This window comes from Dama dama, chromosome 8 (assembly GCF_033118175.1).
Source record: "Dama dama isolate Ldn47 chromosome 8, ASM3311817v1, whole genome shotgun sequence".
NCBI lineage: Eukaryota > Metazoa > Chordata > Mammalia > Artiodactyla > Cervidae > Dama > Dama dama.
The window spans coordinates 46,352,009-46,368,677 of record NC_083688.1 but is presented as its reverse complement, the minus strand read 5'-3'; the positions used below and the strand labels follow the sequence as shown (position 1 = coordinate 46,368,677).

Here is a 16,669-nt window from a genome sequence, read left to right as displayed (position 1 = left end):
TCAGGATGTGAGCATGCATACGTTTACAAACACCCAGAGACGCATGTACATTTATATGTACAATTAAATTCTCGCATTGGTAGGACTCAAACATTTGTAATTGCAGGTACAATTGTAAATAAGGGAATGGGGCTTCCTCACACTCGCCAGGTCTCATTCCACATGAAAACTTCAGTGGGAAAGAAGGCAATGCCCAACAAAACACTTGACAAACAAAGTCATATTTTTTGAATGCGTTTTATTTTAACAACCAAAAAATTCTAACAGCCTAACAATGCACATAAGTTAAAAATTAATTATCACTTAGTGATAACAAAGATAGTTGATTTACATGGAAAAAAGAACATTTACAATATGTTAATCCTTATTCACATTGTTGATACCGCAATAAAACACAATTTGTTTTTTCATTTCACAAAAAAAAAAGGGGTGGGGCAGGAAATTGTGCTTTGTCAAGAGGCACTACAAGAGAAAGTTTCTTCTTCCAAATAGATATTATATGACAGATATTGAATAAATAGACATATATGCATTGTAATTCGCAAAGATCTGGCAAGACCACAGGCTAAAATGCCCACAGATTCACTTAGAACCACTGCAAACTTGGCAGTGAAATTAAAAAATAAAAGGCAAGACTTAGCATTGAAAAATACCTAATAAATTTTTGGTTGAAGTGTAAAAGATACCAAATGCGGATGCCATCGAGAGATGAACCACCTTGTAAGAGCTTGGCAAAATCAGTTTCCATTACATGTACAGAGTGACCTTCAGCAACAGTGTAAGAAGACAATTTGGAAAAGAGTAACTCGGAGATCAGGAAGCAGCAACCACGGACTTTCTGATTAAAGCTGCAGCATACTACAGAAATAGGAAGGATGGGCCCAGGGCTTGACTGCAAACCACCATCCTTTTGCAAAGGTATATGACGCTCGTGTCAAGATAATTTTTTAAACATCATTATTTGAAAAAGTACAGGAAAATGTCCCTTTAAAAACTCCAGAGGTTACTGAGCAGCTAGAATTAGCTTGTATTGCAACATGTCTTCTCCCTGTATATCGTAAGTTCTGAGTTAATATCTACAAATAGAGGTTTTGTTTTTTTTTTAACTCCGACCTTTTATACCTTTCAAATATATAAATAGTATTAACAGTTATATTACAATGTTTGTGTAGTAAACAGAAAATAACTTTCAAAGTGATATTGCATGAGGTCTTTGACAAGATTGCATGAGAGCACAACTTTTAAAAAAAATCCAACCGTGTGGGACTGTTTGATGGCCACCTTGAAGTGTGGGTTAGGTTCGCTCGGCCAGTCCTGAAGGTGAGGTCTCCTCTTGCAATGACTAGAAGTGGGAAGTAATGCTTTCTGATGGGAAGCTAAAGGCGGTGGGAGAACTATAGCAGATTGCAGCTTTAATGCTCATTCCCCTAACAGCCAGTCAGCGTTAGTTCTGCTTTGCGTAAGGTAACTGCTATGTAGGTAACTGGGAAAATGTTTCAGTTTATGACGAGTAGGTGATTCCACTGAAATTGCTTTGCTTACTCTATTGCCTGGAGCTGCACAATGATTTAAAAACAGGTTTTCGTTAGGGCTGCTCCCATAGCAGGGGAGGGATGAGGTGCATGAGAGCAAGGACTAAAAATGTCTGGTTAAGTGGATGGAATGTGTACGAAGAAGACACCCAAAGTGAAACGGAACTGAGAAACGTCTCTCGGGAGCTGGAGGGACGGGGATTTATTGGAGAAGGAGCCCCTTTACCTGGGCAGCAACTTCTTTTCTAACTTAACATTACATTGAACTATTTTCTATTTTAAAAAAAGAAAAGAAAAAGAAAACAGCAACAATAAACAAGTTAAAATGAGCAGGCTTATTAATTTTAAGATCTGAAGCCACGAGCAGGTAAATAAATTTCACAATAACATGTGGCTCATACTGTGAATTCCATTTGTCTGATGTTAAAATGTCATTTTATCGAGGCTGCACTAATAGACGAGTTTTCTCTGCACTGAACTTCAGCTTCACTCGCTTGGAATTCCACAGAAATGCACCTGTTCACTACAGTAACGACAAGCTGAGTAACGGAACACATCGAGTCATTTAATGTGCATTGTGTCTTTAAGATTAATTTGACTGGTATCATTTTAAGGTGCCCTGATTTTTTTTTTCTACTTTCTTCTTCTTTCTTTCTTTTACTTTTTTTGGCAGTGTTGATTTATTTAGTTAAATACATACCTCAAAAATTACCCATCAAGCTGCCAGATAGGAAGCCATAGAATTAAAAAAAAAAAAAAATCAGGGACAAACACAGAAAATAAATAGGAATTCAAAAATAAGTCACCCCACCCTGAGAGCAGGCCGCAAGTTTATCAAAAAGCCAAAGCGACTCACTGTGAAGTGGTTTTTTTTTTAATACATAAACAAGTCTCTTCTTTAAGAACTCATTTCACAGTCTATTCTTTCGGATTGTAAAGTTCTCTGTCCCATGCAATTTAATATATATATGTAAATATATAGATATATACATATACATATACACACACACTTGTAGCTTCCTTCATTTATTTCGTAGGTCTTTTCATCTGGGAACTTGCCTGGTGTCTCTTCCATAAGTGCAAGGATAATGAAGGCAGAGTCTCCTGCGATTATAATGACTACGATCCAGTCCATTGTAAAGCGTAACACTTTAGTGTCTTTGCCAAGGCGATGTCTGATTCGGAAATACTGAACTTATTCAGTCTTACAGGTGTATCCTGTGCAACAAAGAAATGTAAAAAAAAAAAAAGGTGGGGGGGGGGGGGGAAGGAGAACAAAAAGACCAAAAAAGACAAAAATAAAATAAGGCAAAAAAAAAAAAGTTTTCAGAAAAACTAAAACAGAAAATCCTTGGACCGGTGTATTGCTTTGCCTGATTGGAGTTCACATTATCTCTGGTCAATTTCAGCGGGTGCGGCCTTACTTTTCTCTGCATTCTCCTCCTCGGCCTCCACTTTGTACATCTCCTCCGAGCCTTCTTCACTGTCATTCTCTTCTGACTCCGTCAGCAGCTCCTCGTCCTTATACTCGGCCACATCTACTGCTGAGCCCAGGTGTTCCTTGAGCTTCCCATGATGTTTCACATGGTACCGCTGGTTCTGGAAGAACTTGATGATGGTGTGTTTGGGGAGATCCAGCTGAGCAGAAAGAGTGTGGATAGCTTCCTGATCAGGATAGAGGCCCACATCATGAATGAAGCTTTGGAGGATACCAAGGGCTTCCAAAGAGATCTTTGTGCGAGACCGAGGCTTTTTGGCACAACTGTCTTCAGTCGGAGGAGGTGGTGGGGGTGCTTCTTCTCTGGGAGGAGAACTCTCCTTGGCTGGCTGAGACTGCTGTCTATGAAGGACCTGATAATTAAAAAAAAAATAATAATAACATTTGATTCACTATTTCACCTTTCAAAAGCCATCATTCTTCTAAAATACACGCTGTCTGCTTAGCATTTTAGTGATGCGTAGTCATTTTAAGTTCAGGTCTTCTGAAAACTTAACTGAATTTCTTAACTGAATTTGTAGAATCTCATCTATAAAACAAGAGGTTAATAATAGCAATGTTTCCATTCTGAGGCACAAAGAAGTTAAGTCACATGTTGCCTAAGGTTATTCAAATTCAAAGGATCTGGTTCCAGGGTCTTGCTGTTAACCAGTATGATGGGCCACCTCTCTGGAGCCCAAGGACAAAGAAACTGGACCCAGATGAAAAGTGCAGGCTCTACATATGAGATCACATGAATTCACATCCAGACTCTTCCACATTGCTGGGTGTCCCTGTGCAAGACACTGAACATCTTTAAGCCTTGATTTCATTATATATGAAAGAAGGATAAGACATTTCCTAAGGATGTTGTAAGGATTAAATGACATATTGCATGTAAAGAACAGTGCCTGCCTCAAACCAGAGGTTGACAAACTTTTTCGGCAAAGGGCCAGGTAGGAAATATTTTAGCCTTAGCAGGGCTTCACCATCTCTGTTACAATGCTTCAATTCCATCTTTATAGTGTAAACATACACAAATGAGCATGGCTATGTTGCCATAAACTTTATAAAAACAAGAGGTAGCTTGGATTTGGTTCATGGGTCAGAATTTGTTTACCTCTGGCTTAGACCAAACATCCAATAAATGATAAGTCATTATTATATCAGTCTCATAAATTAGTCTTGAAGTGTAACAGAGGAATAGTATTTGAGTCAGAAAATCAATATTCCATAAAATTAGGAACAACTTAAATTTATTTTCTTTTAACCCTGATCTTAATCCTTAAACAATAATGCTTTTTTAAAATATGTATATAAAAACATACAACTTTTTATTAAATTATGAACTTTAGATGACTACTTTATACTCATAAATGGATCTTCTCAATATCACTAATGTCGAGGAGACAATAATGCCTGGTGTCTTGAAGTGAGACCTTGGTTCCCTGCCCAGGAACTGAACCTGATTAGCCTGGGTGAAAACCAGGAATCCTAGCCACTAGTCCACCATTGACGCCAGAGGACAAACTAGTCATCCTTTGTTTTGCAGCTCACTTCCTTTTTTTCTTTTGTTATCCTTCATGTCAAGGCTTTCCAATTGTAATTAATTTAAATTTCTCTTTCATTTCTACCTAGTCCCCACTCAAAACTAAAACAAAACTAGTATTTAAAAAAATTTCTAGACCCAAGTTGGGGCCACTCCTGCCTGGTGCCACACCAGCAGGCTGAACTTTCACATGGCTGGCTGTAAATGCTCTGCTTGACCAGAATCACAGTATCCATTCAGCCCATCCCTGAGCGCAGTGCCAGCTCTGGGCTCCATACTTACTTCCTTGTTCTTTGATCTTTCTAAATAAAGTCAGATACGCAATCCCCACCAATCATGCCCTGTCTTCTGTGTTGCCACTTTTAATGCTCTAAAGTCATGTCCAGAAGACTGCCCCACTGCTTATGAGGAACTGTGGCCCCCAGCCCGGACTGTCCCCCTTGAATAAAGGGCATCAGACTCATCACTCATTGCATGAATTTTGTCATGTGACGCTAGTTGTGTCCAGTCACTCAGTGGTGTCTGACTCTTTGTGCCCCTTTGGACTACCGCCTGCCAGGCTCCTCTGTCCATGGCACTGTCCACGCAAGAACACTGGAGTCGGTTGCCATTTCCTCCTCTAAGGGATCTTCCCAACCCAGAGATCAAACCATGTCTCCTGTGTCTCCTGCGTTGCAGGCAGATTCTTTACGGCTGAGCCATCAGGGAAGCCGCATTTGACACCAGTTGGGCAAACTTATTCTTAATCTTCATAACTGCTTTTACAATGTCCTCTCTGCATGAAATAGTTTCCCATTTTAATATTTACTTACGAACTTCTTCAGTCTGACCAAAGCAAGCAAGCAACACAGAGGAGATTGTCAGAACAACTTGCCCCGTCCTCCTCAGAGGCCTATGTGAGAAGGACTTCTTGGAGAGGGGAGAAGGTGCATGGGACACTGAAGAGGAATTTGGCCACTACTCACATCTTGCAACATTAGCAGAAGTGCTATGTAATTAAAAGGCTACCAGGAAGGTCCCCATGACAAAGTCTTCTATCAATGTCAAAGGCAAACACTGTACTTCCTCCACTCAGATCAGTGTCTAACTTCCTGGACCACCCCTGCCCCAAGACTTTTAAGAATAGTGAGTTCACTTTTTAAAAAACACATGTTTCTCTTCTACCATTCTCTCCTGTTTTACATGGTGTTTTCTATGTTAGAGTAACAAATTAAACATTTTCCAGAGTTCAAGTGAACTCAGTCCAACCAATGCAGAAGAAACATGTCTAGTTACACCAGAGCATCACTGGTATCACCACAGCCACCATCACCACACATTACCCTAATGACCCATGTTTTAGACTACAAAATACCAGCATCAGAGCAAGCATTTAAGAAAAAAAATCTCTGCCATCTCTCCTAGTCTCAGGGACTATTTGATGAAAAACTAATTTTTCACCAATGTGAAAACATCAGTCTTTTGTATAGAATTTAATAGCTAATAGGGCAGATGACATTGTTACTTAGGTAAAAAAAAAAAGAGGATGAAATTTTTAATCATTCATAAACAAGTAACAATCAAAATAACAATAAAAGGATAATCAAATGCACATAAGAACACCCATCATAATAGGCTGATGGCTGGTGGCAGAAAGAAATCTAAAACAGAGGACCATAAAACAGTGGCACTGAAGGCCCACATAATGTTGACCAATTAAAATGAATGTTCTTGGCATTTTCTTTACCACTTTCAACTAAGAGTAAACTCATGTGGTCTGCTGCGGTGAGCTGGCATCAGCAAAAAAGTGAGAGCTCCATTACTTCAACGTCCTAATTATAGCCCCAGGGAGAGGAGAGCTGCGTGGTGGGCCTGCGTGTTCAGGGCAGCTTTGACAGCAGGAAGATATTTGCTCCAAGGTTGTAATCTGGGTAGCCTGAGCACTGCAATAAATAAACCTCCATGTCAACAGGTAAGAGTTTTTTGTTTGGTTGGTTTTTTGTTTTTTGTTTTTTTTGTTTTTTTGGATGAGAAAGAATAAGAGAGAGACTGAAATTATGTAGGGAATATGTACTCATAGAACATGTACACTCAAGCACAGGACCTCCTTTTAGAGCAATTGCGTTAATTGGAAAACAAAAGAGAATTAAAATGCCCCATTTTCTAAATTATGCTTGCCTTCTGTAGTAAAAGTCAGCATAACGGTTCCATTTAATTAAATAATTAGATTGGTTCTTTAGGGGTTTTCCATTGTGCATTGGTTAGATTTAAAGAGATTTTCCAAAACTATACTTTGAAGTTACTATAATCTTTCTGCATGATAGGGTTTGTTCTTCTCCTGAGGTCCCACCAATTGGCCTATTTTCCCTCCCCTTCTAACTTTGAACCCAGCAGTAGTAATGCACGCATAGAGAGAAGCCCCACAAGGAATGGGGAAACAATGATCATAGCAGCCACTCACTGAACGCTTACTCTGTGCCAGGCATTTCCAAGAACTTTACATGGATTAACTCAGCTAGTCCTCACAGTTCCTTGTGAAGGTGCTACCTGAATCAATAACAACCTGGAAACATGGAGCATTTCAAGAGCACCCTCAAAGTTGGAAACTTTAAACATAGGGAGCAGTCAGTCTAAGAAAGTAGGTTTCCAAGGAACAATGACAATGTTGCTGCCCTCATAGGAGGGGAAGATTTTTTCCAGAGAAATAATAGCAATAGAAATGATCTACAAAGTGAGAGATCCTGCGTTAGGTCAATATTCTATATTGAGTTGGAAGGCCTTACAGTATTTGCATGAAGAAGGTTAAATGATATTTCTAGCATCTTTGATCAGATAGGAAAGAGTACAACGTGCATGATATCTGAGACAAAAAGAGTCCCCAAATCCCAACTATCTTTACTCTCCTGAAATATTCTGATTACTCAAGGTAGAGAGTTGCTTATTGTCTGTAGATAATTTTCAGCAGAAAGAACTGCCTACATTTCCTCACTAGCCACTTGTAGTAGCTTATTAGTCTGACAATCAGGGAATTCTTCTGTCGGCAGCACTTCTTCCGATGGTGTGAACACTCTGAACAAAAGCAGAGTACAGCCAAAAGACAGGGATGGCAGTCCAAACGCTCTTCCCAAATCCTCCATCGAAACAGCAGGATCATGTCACTTCTTCACAGGACTGATTTCTGAACTCCCACTTGACTAAATTTTGGGTTTTCTGTCTGAACTTTTCAGAGATACTTGAAATTCCTTGTGTGTTAACTAGGATTCCTGTCCCCAGCCAGAACCCTGAGTAACTCTAGCCTGACACTGTGTCACTGATTCCAGGTGGATGGACTACACACCATCCTGTTCCTCAGATCATCTGACAGTGCAGGCATATAATTCTGGCTGATGGACTTTTTGAAACCACAAAATTTACAATTACTTCAACCAAGACAGAGAAAGCCCTGCCAACTGAACAGAGATATGCTCTTTCCTAACAAGTTCTTTCCAAACCCTGATGATTGTTTTCTGATTTTTTTTTTTTAAAAAGGTAAGTATGATAGAGCAGCTACCCAGATAGTTACATAAATCTGCCCAAGTCTGCACATTTTCCAGCCTCATCCTTTTTCCCCTTTTTCAAAATGGGCCCAGAAGCTGACCTTTGTACTCCTAAAGTCCATCATCTCTCTTCACACGATTTTCCCAAATAACAGAATATATCATTCTGTAAAGATAGCTATCCATCCCTTTCCTCATGACCTTTGCAAACTGATGCCTGACAATTCATCCCAGTTCATTTTGGTTTGGATTTTTCTCCATCACAATTGAGCTTAATCTGGTCAGCAATTCATTTCTGATAATTTCTACAAAGAGAGTTTTAAAAGGTTTATTTGAAAGTCTTCTCTTTCTTTTTTTGTAGCTTCTATTGTTATTTTTTAAACATAACGATGAGGGTTCATAGCAGTGAGATATCTAGGTAGCTTCAATATTAACATTAATAATAGATGGTGGCATTAATGTAAAGTTTATTATGAACCTAAACACTTGCCTAAATCTGTAAATGCATTTGATTTTCACAATAATCCTGGACTATGTATTTTTACTCCATTCATGATGAGAAAACTGGGATTCAGAGAGTATAGGTAATTTATGAGCGGTCTCATAGATTCTAATTAGCAGGACTGGGAATCTAAAACATATTTGATTTCAAATCCCATGTCCTTAAACATGCTGTTCTCCTGTCTTCTATGAGCAAGATCACATGGGAAAACTGAGCAAAGACTCCAGGGCAGAAGAGACAGGCCGTAAACAAGGTATTAGGTGGTAACGAATACTATCAGCAAAAACAGGGCAAGTGCATGCAAAAGAGCTGGGGGGAGATTACTTTAGATTCAGTGATTTGAGGAAGGCTGCCTAAGAAGGTGGCATTTGAGCAGAAGCCTGAAGGAAGTGAGGACCCAGCCATGAAGAAGGGCATCCCAGACAGAGGAAAATAGCAAATGAACAAACTAGGAAGAAGAAGTACACTTCTTTGAAGTGTTCTTTGAAGAACATCGAGGGAGACAGCAAGTTAAATCTGTGCCACCCAATACAGCAGCTTACTAGCCACACACAGCTACTAACATCTAAATTCATTAAAACTGAAAGAAGAAGAAACACTTAGCTCCCTCAGGCACACGAGCGTTATTTCCAGTGCTGGATCGCCACACAGCCCAGCACCACACTGGACAGCACCGACAGCACATTTCCAACAGAAGCTCTGTCGTTACCATCATGGGACACGGTGTCAGACGGCCCTCCGCCGCGAGAAAGGACAGCGAGGGGTGGTCAGGGCCAGCCAGGGCAGCGGGGCCTTGGCATTCTACCATCAGGGCGAGGGAAACCCTTCTGTGAGCTATAATCACATCATCTGATCTACCCCAAAACACAGTAGGACTTGAAGAGAAATATTCCTGTGTGTGTGTGTACATATATATAGTAAGAAAAACTCAGCTCACATATATATAACTGGACTTTCAATGCAGTATCACAAACAGCAATACTATCATCAAAACAATCAGAAGGATGCATTGGTACTTCTATCCTCAAAAGAATGGTTAACTTACATTTAATTGATGACTGCCTTCTTCATCGGAAGTGTTTATCATGTCTAAAAGAAATTATGTTTACCTTGGGTTAAAAAAGTAAAAAAAAAAAAGAATTCATTTATCAAATATTTTCGGAATGTCTATAATAACTGGTCCTAGCAGTCTACAAAGCTTTCTAATAAGGAGTCCTGTCTCTAACAGTCAAGTGTTGATGAATCAGTTATGGGTAGAATATAATCAAATAGAAACTTAAAAGTTTAATAAGTGCCTTCTTATGTATTCACTGAAATCTCTTTGGGCTGAAATATGACATACATGTGTATAAATGAACAGGAACACAGTGATGAAGAAAGAAAGGCTGTGAATATATTCAAAAGAGACATCAACTTCAAAATAAAACCCAATACCCCCTTGCCCAGTAGCAAAGCACAATAAGGATATATGTTGTTTTTCTGCCTTAAGAGATGGAAAATTTTAAAAACACAAGGACAAAATGGTACCATGACAAAGACTGCCTAAGAAAGATAAAGCAGCTCTTCTTAAACTGCTCAGTGTCCAAATAGATTTTGAAGGCCTCAATGAAAACCAGCTGGGAGCCATGTGTAAAATATAATGGCTTTTGCCTGCAGGGAAGGAAGTGAGATCCTGAATGATTAAGTTTAGGAAAGTATATAATTCACTGTATCATTATGGGGTGAACTGGATTACTTATAATATGCCAAGACTTTGTGGTCTTTTTTATATAGAGAAAATGAGAAATTATTAAGGAGGTGACTATAGAGGGTGGTTGATCCAGTGGGGTAATAGGTAAGGGGCTAAGCTCGGCTCCCAGGTGGCGGCGTCCGTCTCTGACAAGCCTCACCCGCACGAGTGAGCGAGCGTCACCAGAGACCCAGGTTCTCCGGCAGGACGCATCAGGAGATGACTGCTAACTGAATTTGAGTCAATAACAGAGTCTTTTCACTTGTTTAATTTTACCTCATCTAAAATAACAGGATGTTAACAAAAATAACAGAAGGTAAAATAGTTTATCCAAAGAAGGAAAGCATTCTTCTACTAAAAATTCTGAGAAAGTATACTTAACAGGCAATAAGAAAAACTGGTTAGAACAACTGGAAAGCCCCATGCCTAACTCAATTAGAATTTGTTAAATGAGTAAGTACTGCTATTTTTAAAATATACTATATATGTAAAACATAATATAACTGAGATATTTGTCTTAAGTTTCAACAACTGAGCTCTACCCTCTAATTTTCCCTTTTTTTCAAAATCAGCATTTAAGACTTTTAATTTTGGCTCAGAACTCAATGGGGAGAATTTAGCATTAGTAATTAATAATTAATGTGACTATCATACATCTCTTTCACCTGTTGGACTGTGAGCTACACACAGGCACATCTAAGTGCTCAGTACATCTTTCTTCTGCTGCGCTGGATTAATCCACATCCTCTCTTCCTTTAATTGCAGTCCAGTTACTATTTTTGTTCTGTGCAATTTACTATTTCTTGCTATTATTCATTTTCAGCAAAACTATGCTTTAAAGTAAAGAAACCATCCCTCATTACAGGAACTTATATCTAATAGTTTGTGGCATTTGTTTGTTTTTACCATTTTTTTGTGTTAAAATCAGCTCCAGGGCACTGCATAATCCTTAAGGTTGCTTTTACATAAAAGTTGTTAGCAGGAGTTGTAAGGTTACAAAGTTCTGGTTTTGAATCCAGTCTTTATCCTAAACAGCACATCTGCTTACTAGCCGTGCAACTTTGAGCAAGTTACTTTCTCAGAATCACAGCGTTAATCTATAAATTAATCTATAATTAATCTATAAAATCTTCCTTGCAGTTTTATAAGGATTAAGAGAGAGAATACACTTCTGTGACATACCTAAGTAAAATAGTTCTCACGAGAAAGAAGTGAAGTGAAAGTCACTGAGTAATGTCGAACTCTTTGCAACCCTATGGACTGTAGTCTGCCAGGCTCCTCTGTCCATGGAATTCTCCAGACAGGAATACTGAGGTACATAGCCATTCCCTTCTCCAGGGGATCTTCCCAACCCATAGATAGAATCTGGGTCTCTTGCATTGCAGGCAGATTCTTTACTGTCTAAGCAAAGAGCATTTGTGCAATTGTGTGAGTTGAGAGCTGAACTAGCACCTTTGTAATGAAAGAAATATCATTTTTATTTGAAATAACAACCAACAGGCATACTATGGTTATTCAGACTTAGATTTCTGGCAGACATTTTCTTAAAAATGAAGTGAGCCTGTTGATTAAGAAAAAAAAAAAAACTGTACAATTTGTTGCCAATGATTAAATTCTACCTGCCTGGTGAAAATAAAAAATTTGGAAAACTTGTAACTTCCACTAAAAACTTAGTTCCCCTATACTTAAATACCTCCCTGATGATACTGGTGATGATTTAAGAATTATTAAAAATTATTAAGTTTTAAGAATTATTAAAAAATATGTCATACAATGAAATGTGTCAATATTTAGAAGATCTGCATAACTCACTATTATCAATATTTTATAAATATTGATATTATAAAATTATGAATAGGTAAAATATTAATTCAAAGTGAAAGGCAGATGAATTATAATGTAAAAAAATATGAAAGTTCACTGGTATCATTTTAGATTCCACTCTGCAACTAACCTTTAAGAAACTACCACTTGTAAAGTTTTGTATCAAAACAGAAAATCATAATTTCCTGGAAAGGCTATTAAAATATCCCTTCCTTTTCTAATTACATGTCTGTGTAAGACTTGCTTTTCTTCATTTACTTCAACCAAACTACAAGCTACACTTTGTATATCAGAATGAATACAGAAGCAATTATGATAATCTTCCATTAAGTCAGATGTTAAAAATATTTGCAAAAATATATTTAAAACAATGGTAGTCTTCTTATATTTTTTTTTTGGGGGGGATACAGTGATCTTTGTTAAAATATATCATTTACACACATAATATTTATAGTTATTTTCAAAAAAAATAAACATTTATGTTTTCTCAGAACTAATTCCAAATATGGTAAGTATTGATATGCACATTATTAGGGTCCTTAATAGGAATAGTGAAAGGAGATCCCAACACTAAAAAGTTTGAAAACTCTATACCACATAAATCATACTGAATATATAGCTCTGTCTTAGCCCTAATGAAAACTAAACCATTTACTATAAAACTCAAAATGGATCTTAGAGTTAAAAATATCCTTACTTGAGCTCAGTCACCTAGGAAGGTATTAGAGAACAAGTGTAGGAGAAAGTACTCAGTATTATGATTTGCCTCCTGACTTTATCATTCAGAGACATTTTCACAGGCAAAATGTATCAGCCTAGATGTACAACTTAGCACTATTTCTAACCTCAAATGGTGTTACTTGAGTTGGTTCTTATGGTTGTAATTTCACATTCTAACATTTTAAGACTTATTAAAAACTATGGTTTAGTTTTGTTGATTTTTTTTTGGATTATACAGTATCCTAAGGTCAAAACTCAGGAAATCTGTTATTAAAAAAAAAAAATAGTATCCATGAAGTGATGACAAATTGCAGACTACAGGTGTTAGATTACATTTTGACTCCAGGCAGGTTTAATATAAGTTGGTCTCCTTTTACAATTGCTCTCAGCACATACAGTTATGGGAAGGGGATTTGGGGAGGGGTGGGAGGGGAAAGAGAATAAGAACCAAAAAAAAAAAAAAAAGAGTAGTGCTCAATAAAAGAAGACCATGTCAAGAGAAATCAATACAAACAAGCAAAATGGTAGGAAGTCTGACATGGAAATATGTGTTCAATTTCATCCAGCCTTAGTCTGAGTTTCCTTTAATATTGTAACCAAGATGGCATTGGAACATGGTGTATGTTTTTAATGCAGTTTAATAATTGTTTCTCAAAATAAACACTTTGGTCAAAGATAAAAGCATAAAAACAGTATGACACAATAATCTGTTAAACTTGGGGGTTTAGAGGAAGCACAGTTCTTAAAACAGCCTTTGGCTTATATCATTTCCTCTTTAGTAACAAATTGAGAACAACTATACCAACAACTTTGGTATGGTTTGGGTTAAAAAAAAAAATGTGTTGTAGTCCTTAATCTGACTATACTGAGTGGCCAGAGTCTGCAGACTCTAGAGGTAGCTGGGCAAGCTGCTTTTCTAATACAAGGAGATGAGCTGTTAGCAAATTAAGCAGGGTCAAGATGAGGAGCTATATTTCCATCAAATAGACTCCATGACACATAAAAAACAAATCTCTCTCCTATTAGAATGCAAAAGAGATAAAACATAGGCATGCACTGAACCTATTAGCAATGAAAATTTTTCCTTCATCAGTGTCACATGATACATAGGTTTATTTGATCATTTAGGACCTAATGTGACCAAAATCATTCCACAGATTGTTCATGGAATAATTCAGGAAGAGTAGATTCTTCAGGATGGTCCAGGCTACAACCCTGTGTCTTTCTTCCTAGGAGAAACCATCCCTCAGCCCATCCACCCAAGCCCCATTTGCCTGACACCCATGAGTGTCCATCTCCCCCTGTTCCCATATACTTCTACCACCGTCCACAATATCATCTCAAAACACAAAACTCTGCCTAAAAATTAACAGGGAAGGCCTATCTTTTGAAGATCAGATTCAAGTTACAGGTAATGTTAAAGTATCTCTGAAAGTCGCTCAGTCGTGTCCAACTGTTTGTGACCCCATGGACTTACACAGTCCATGAAATTCTCCAGGCCAGAATACTGAGTGGGTAGCCTTTCCCTTCTCCAGAGGATCTTTCCAACCCAGGGATTGAACCCAGGTCTCCTGCATTGCAGATGGATTCTTTACCAGCTGAGCCACCACGGAAGCCTCAAAGACCTTATATTTGAGTGAAAATGAGTAAAGAGTAACATGACATGACCAGAGCTGACAGTTAGCTATGGCATTCTGATTTCTAAATGCCTGCATGGTGTGTTCATTGGTATAGCTGAGTGGCTTTTGTACCAGCATGGATGAAAGAAGAGCTCTTGAGTTAAGTTAAAGATAATGAAGAGTGTAAAATGCTAGGATGAATTGAGTACCTGGAATTCGTAATGTCATTAAAAGAACCAACCTAGAAATTCATGACACATCATCAATGGCAAAAGGGCAAGAGAGAAAGATAGGCAAAGGTTCAGGATAAGAATGATCTATTAGAGTTATTAAACAGTTATTCCAGTTAGCTAGATAAATCTCAAGTGAAGCAAAATGTAAATCAAATGAAAACAACCTTTTGAAAAGCCAGTGATACCTGACCCAGTGAGCTCTGGAATTTGAGTTTTTTAAACAGATTCAAGCTTAAAAAAATAGAATACATTATTGAGCTCAGCTTTATTGCATTTCTTATATACTACTTTTTTTTTTTTTTAACAGATTGAAGGTTTGTGGCAACCCCACATTGTCAGATGATGGGTAGAATTTTTTAGCTATATTTTTAAATTAAGGTATGTACATTTTTAAAGGAAAAATCCAAATGCATGCTTAATAGACTAAAGTATGGTGCAAACATCATTTTCATATGCACTGGGGAACCAAACAAATTTGTGGGACTCACTTTGTTGCGACATTTGCTTTATCATGGTGGTCTGGAACTGAACTGGCAACACCTCTGAGTTATGCTTGTACAGAAACTGTTTCAGGTAAATAAATTTCATCTAACAAGTATAATCAGAGCAGAGTTTCAACTCCTTTTAAGTGAAAACATGTTAAGTTAAAGAAGGTAGAAAATAGATATATTTTACAATAACAGACATCACGTAGCCAGCCAAGAGCTCTGTCAATGAAGACCTAAAATAATGATTCCTGAGGAAAAGTACTGGAGTCAAAATTCAAACCACTTTCAAATATCTTACTATTTAGAAATCTGGTGACAAAAATAACTTGAAAACACCTGTTGGTAAAGAATGACCTAAAAACAAAGATGACATGGAGGAAAAGGATATGTACACTTTAAGTTAAAGGATCTCAATGAATTATATAAGCTTCTTGAACTAAAGCATCATTCTTCCTGATTTACATAGATCATATGATGTGACTTGGGGATCATATGATAAACTTAATTATTCAAAGCCTACAGTTAGTATATATTTGAAGTGGTTCATTATCCTTTGGGCCTGTTTCTTAAAAACAATAACAAACTAATCTCACAATAGCAATGGATTCTGTTGTATTTATTCATCAGATAAGAAAATGCATACACAAAATTGAACTCTGATCTACATATTACAAATCCCTGTCTAACACACAACAAACATGGTCTTGCTGCTGTTAGCTGGAAAATACAAAAATTATTCTGTTTAAAAGCTTTGAACAAAAATTCATTTTAGTGTGAATAAACATCTTCCAATTAAAATATAAAAATAACACCAGAAGTGACAGAGGGAACTATTCAGTGTTTCCAGTTTATGATTAAAAGTGAAGACAAACAAGGAACAATTATAATATATCACGGAGAAGTTCCTCTCCCAAATGTTAATTTTGAGTAGGTAATGAACGAATTTTTACTTTTTCTATCTTTGGATATCATTTAAAAAAATAATATACCCAATTCTGTCAAAATCTGCAGCAGAAGAAGGAGATTTTTATCCGGACAGAACTCAGCCAAGACTCAGCTTAAGATGAAAATTCCCCATAATTGTAATGGCATGAGTGACACAGCAGTTATGTTGCATTCCAGCTTCTCAAAGAAGAGGGCTTAAATTATTTAAGGAAAAAGAGTGTTTGGACTAGATTCTTTACTTCAGGGCAAAAAGAAAAAAGAAGGTAATCCATGTGTTTGAGGTCTCACATGAGGCTGTTTAGAATCCTATGATAGGCCACATTTTCTGTATGATTTTTACAGCTGGGACACTCAGAAGTCAGAACAATCTGACAGTTACGGTTAGTGAAAATATTAGATGTTCACCAATAAAACACTACCTCAGCATATTTTTTGCTTTCTGGACGTAACCACTTAATAACAGGACTCGAGAAAACTGCACTGTGTGAATCAAACACATAAAAGTACAAATATTCCTTTTATAGAAAGCAAATCTT

The 16,669-nt window shown here is 37.4% G+C and overlaps 1 protein-coding gene across 3 annotated transcripts in view; it reads right to left on the bottom strand.

The window, feature by feature from the left end:
• Positions 1-227: 227 nt before the first annotated feature.
• The window catches only part of SATB2 (SATB homeobox 2), a 196,638-nt gene continuing 180,196 nt past the window's right edge, over positions 228-16,669 (bottom strand). For all 3 annotated transcript variants that reach the window (XM_061149072.1, XM_061149071.1, XM_061149073.1), the window contains exon 11: positions 228-3,383. In XM_061149072.1, the coding sequence (XP_061005055.1) occupies positions 2,922-3,383 (462 nt within the window). In that variant the 3' untranslated portion in view covers positions 228-2,921. The remainder of the gene's footprint in view (positions 3,384-16,669) is intronic.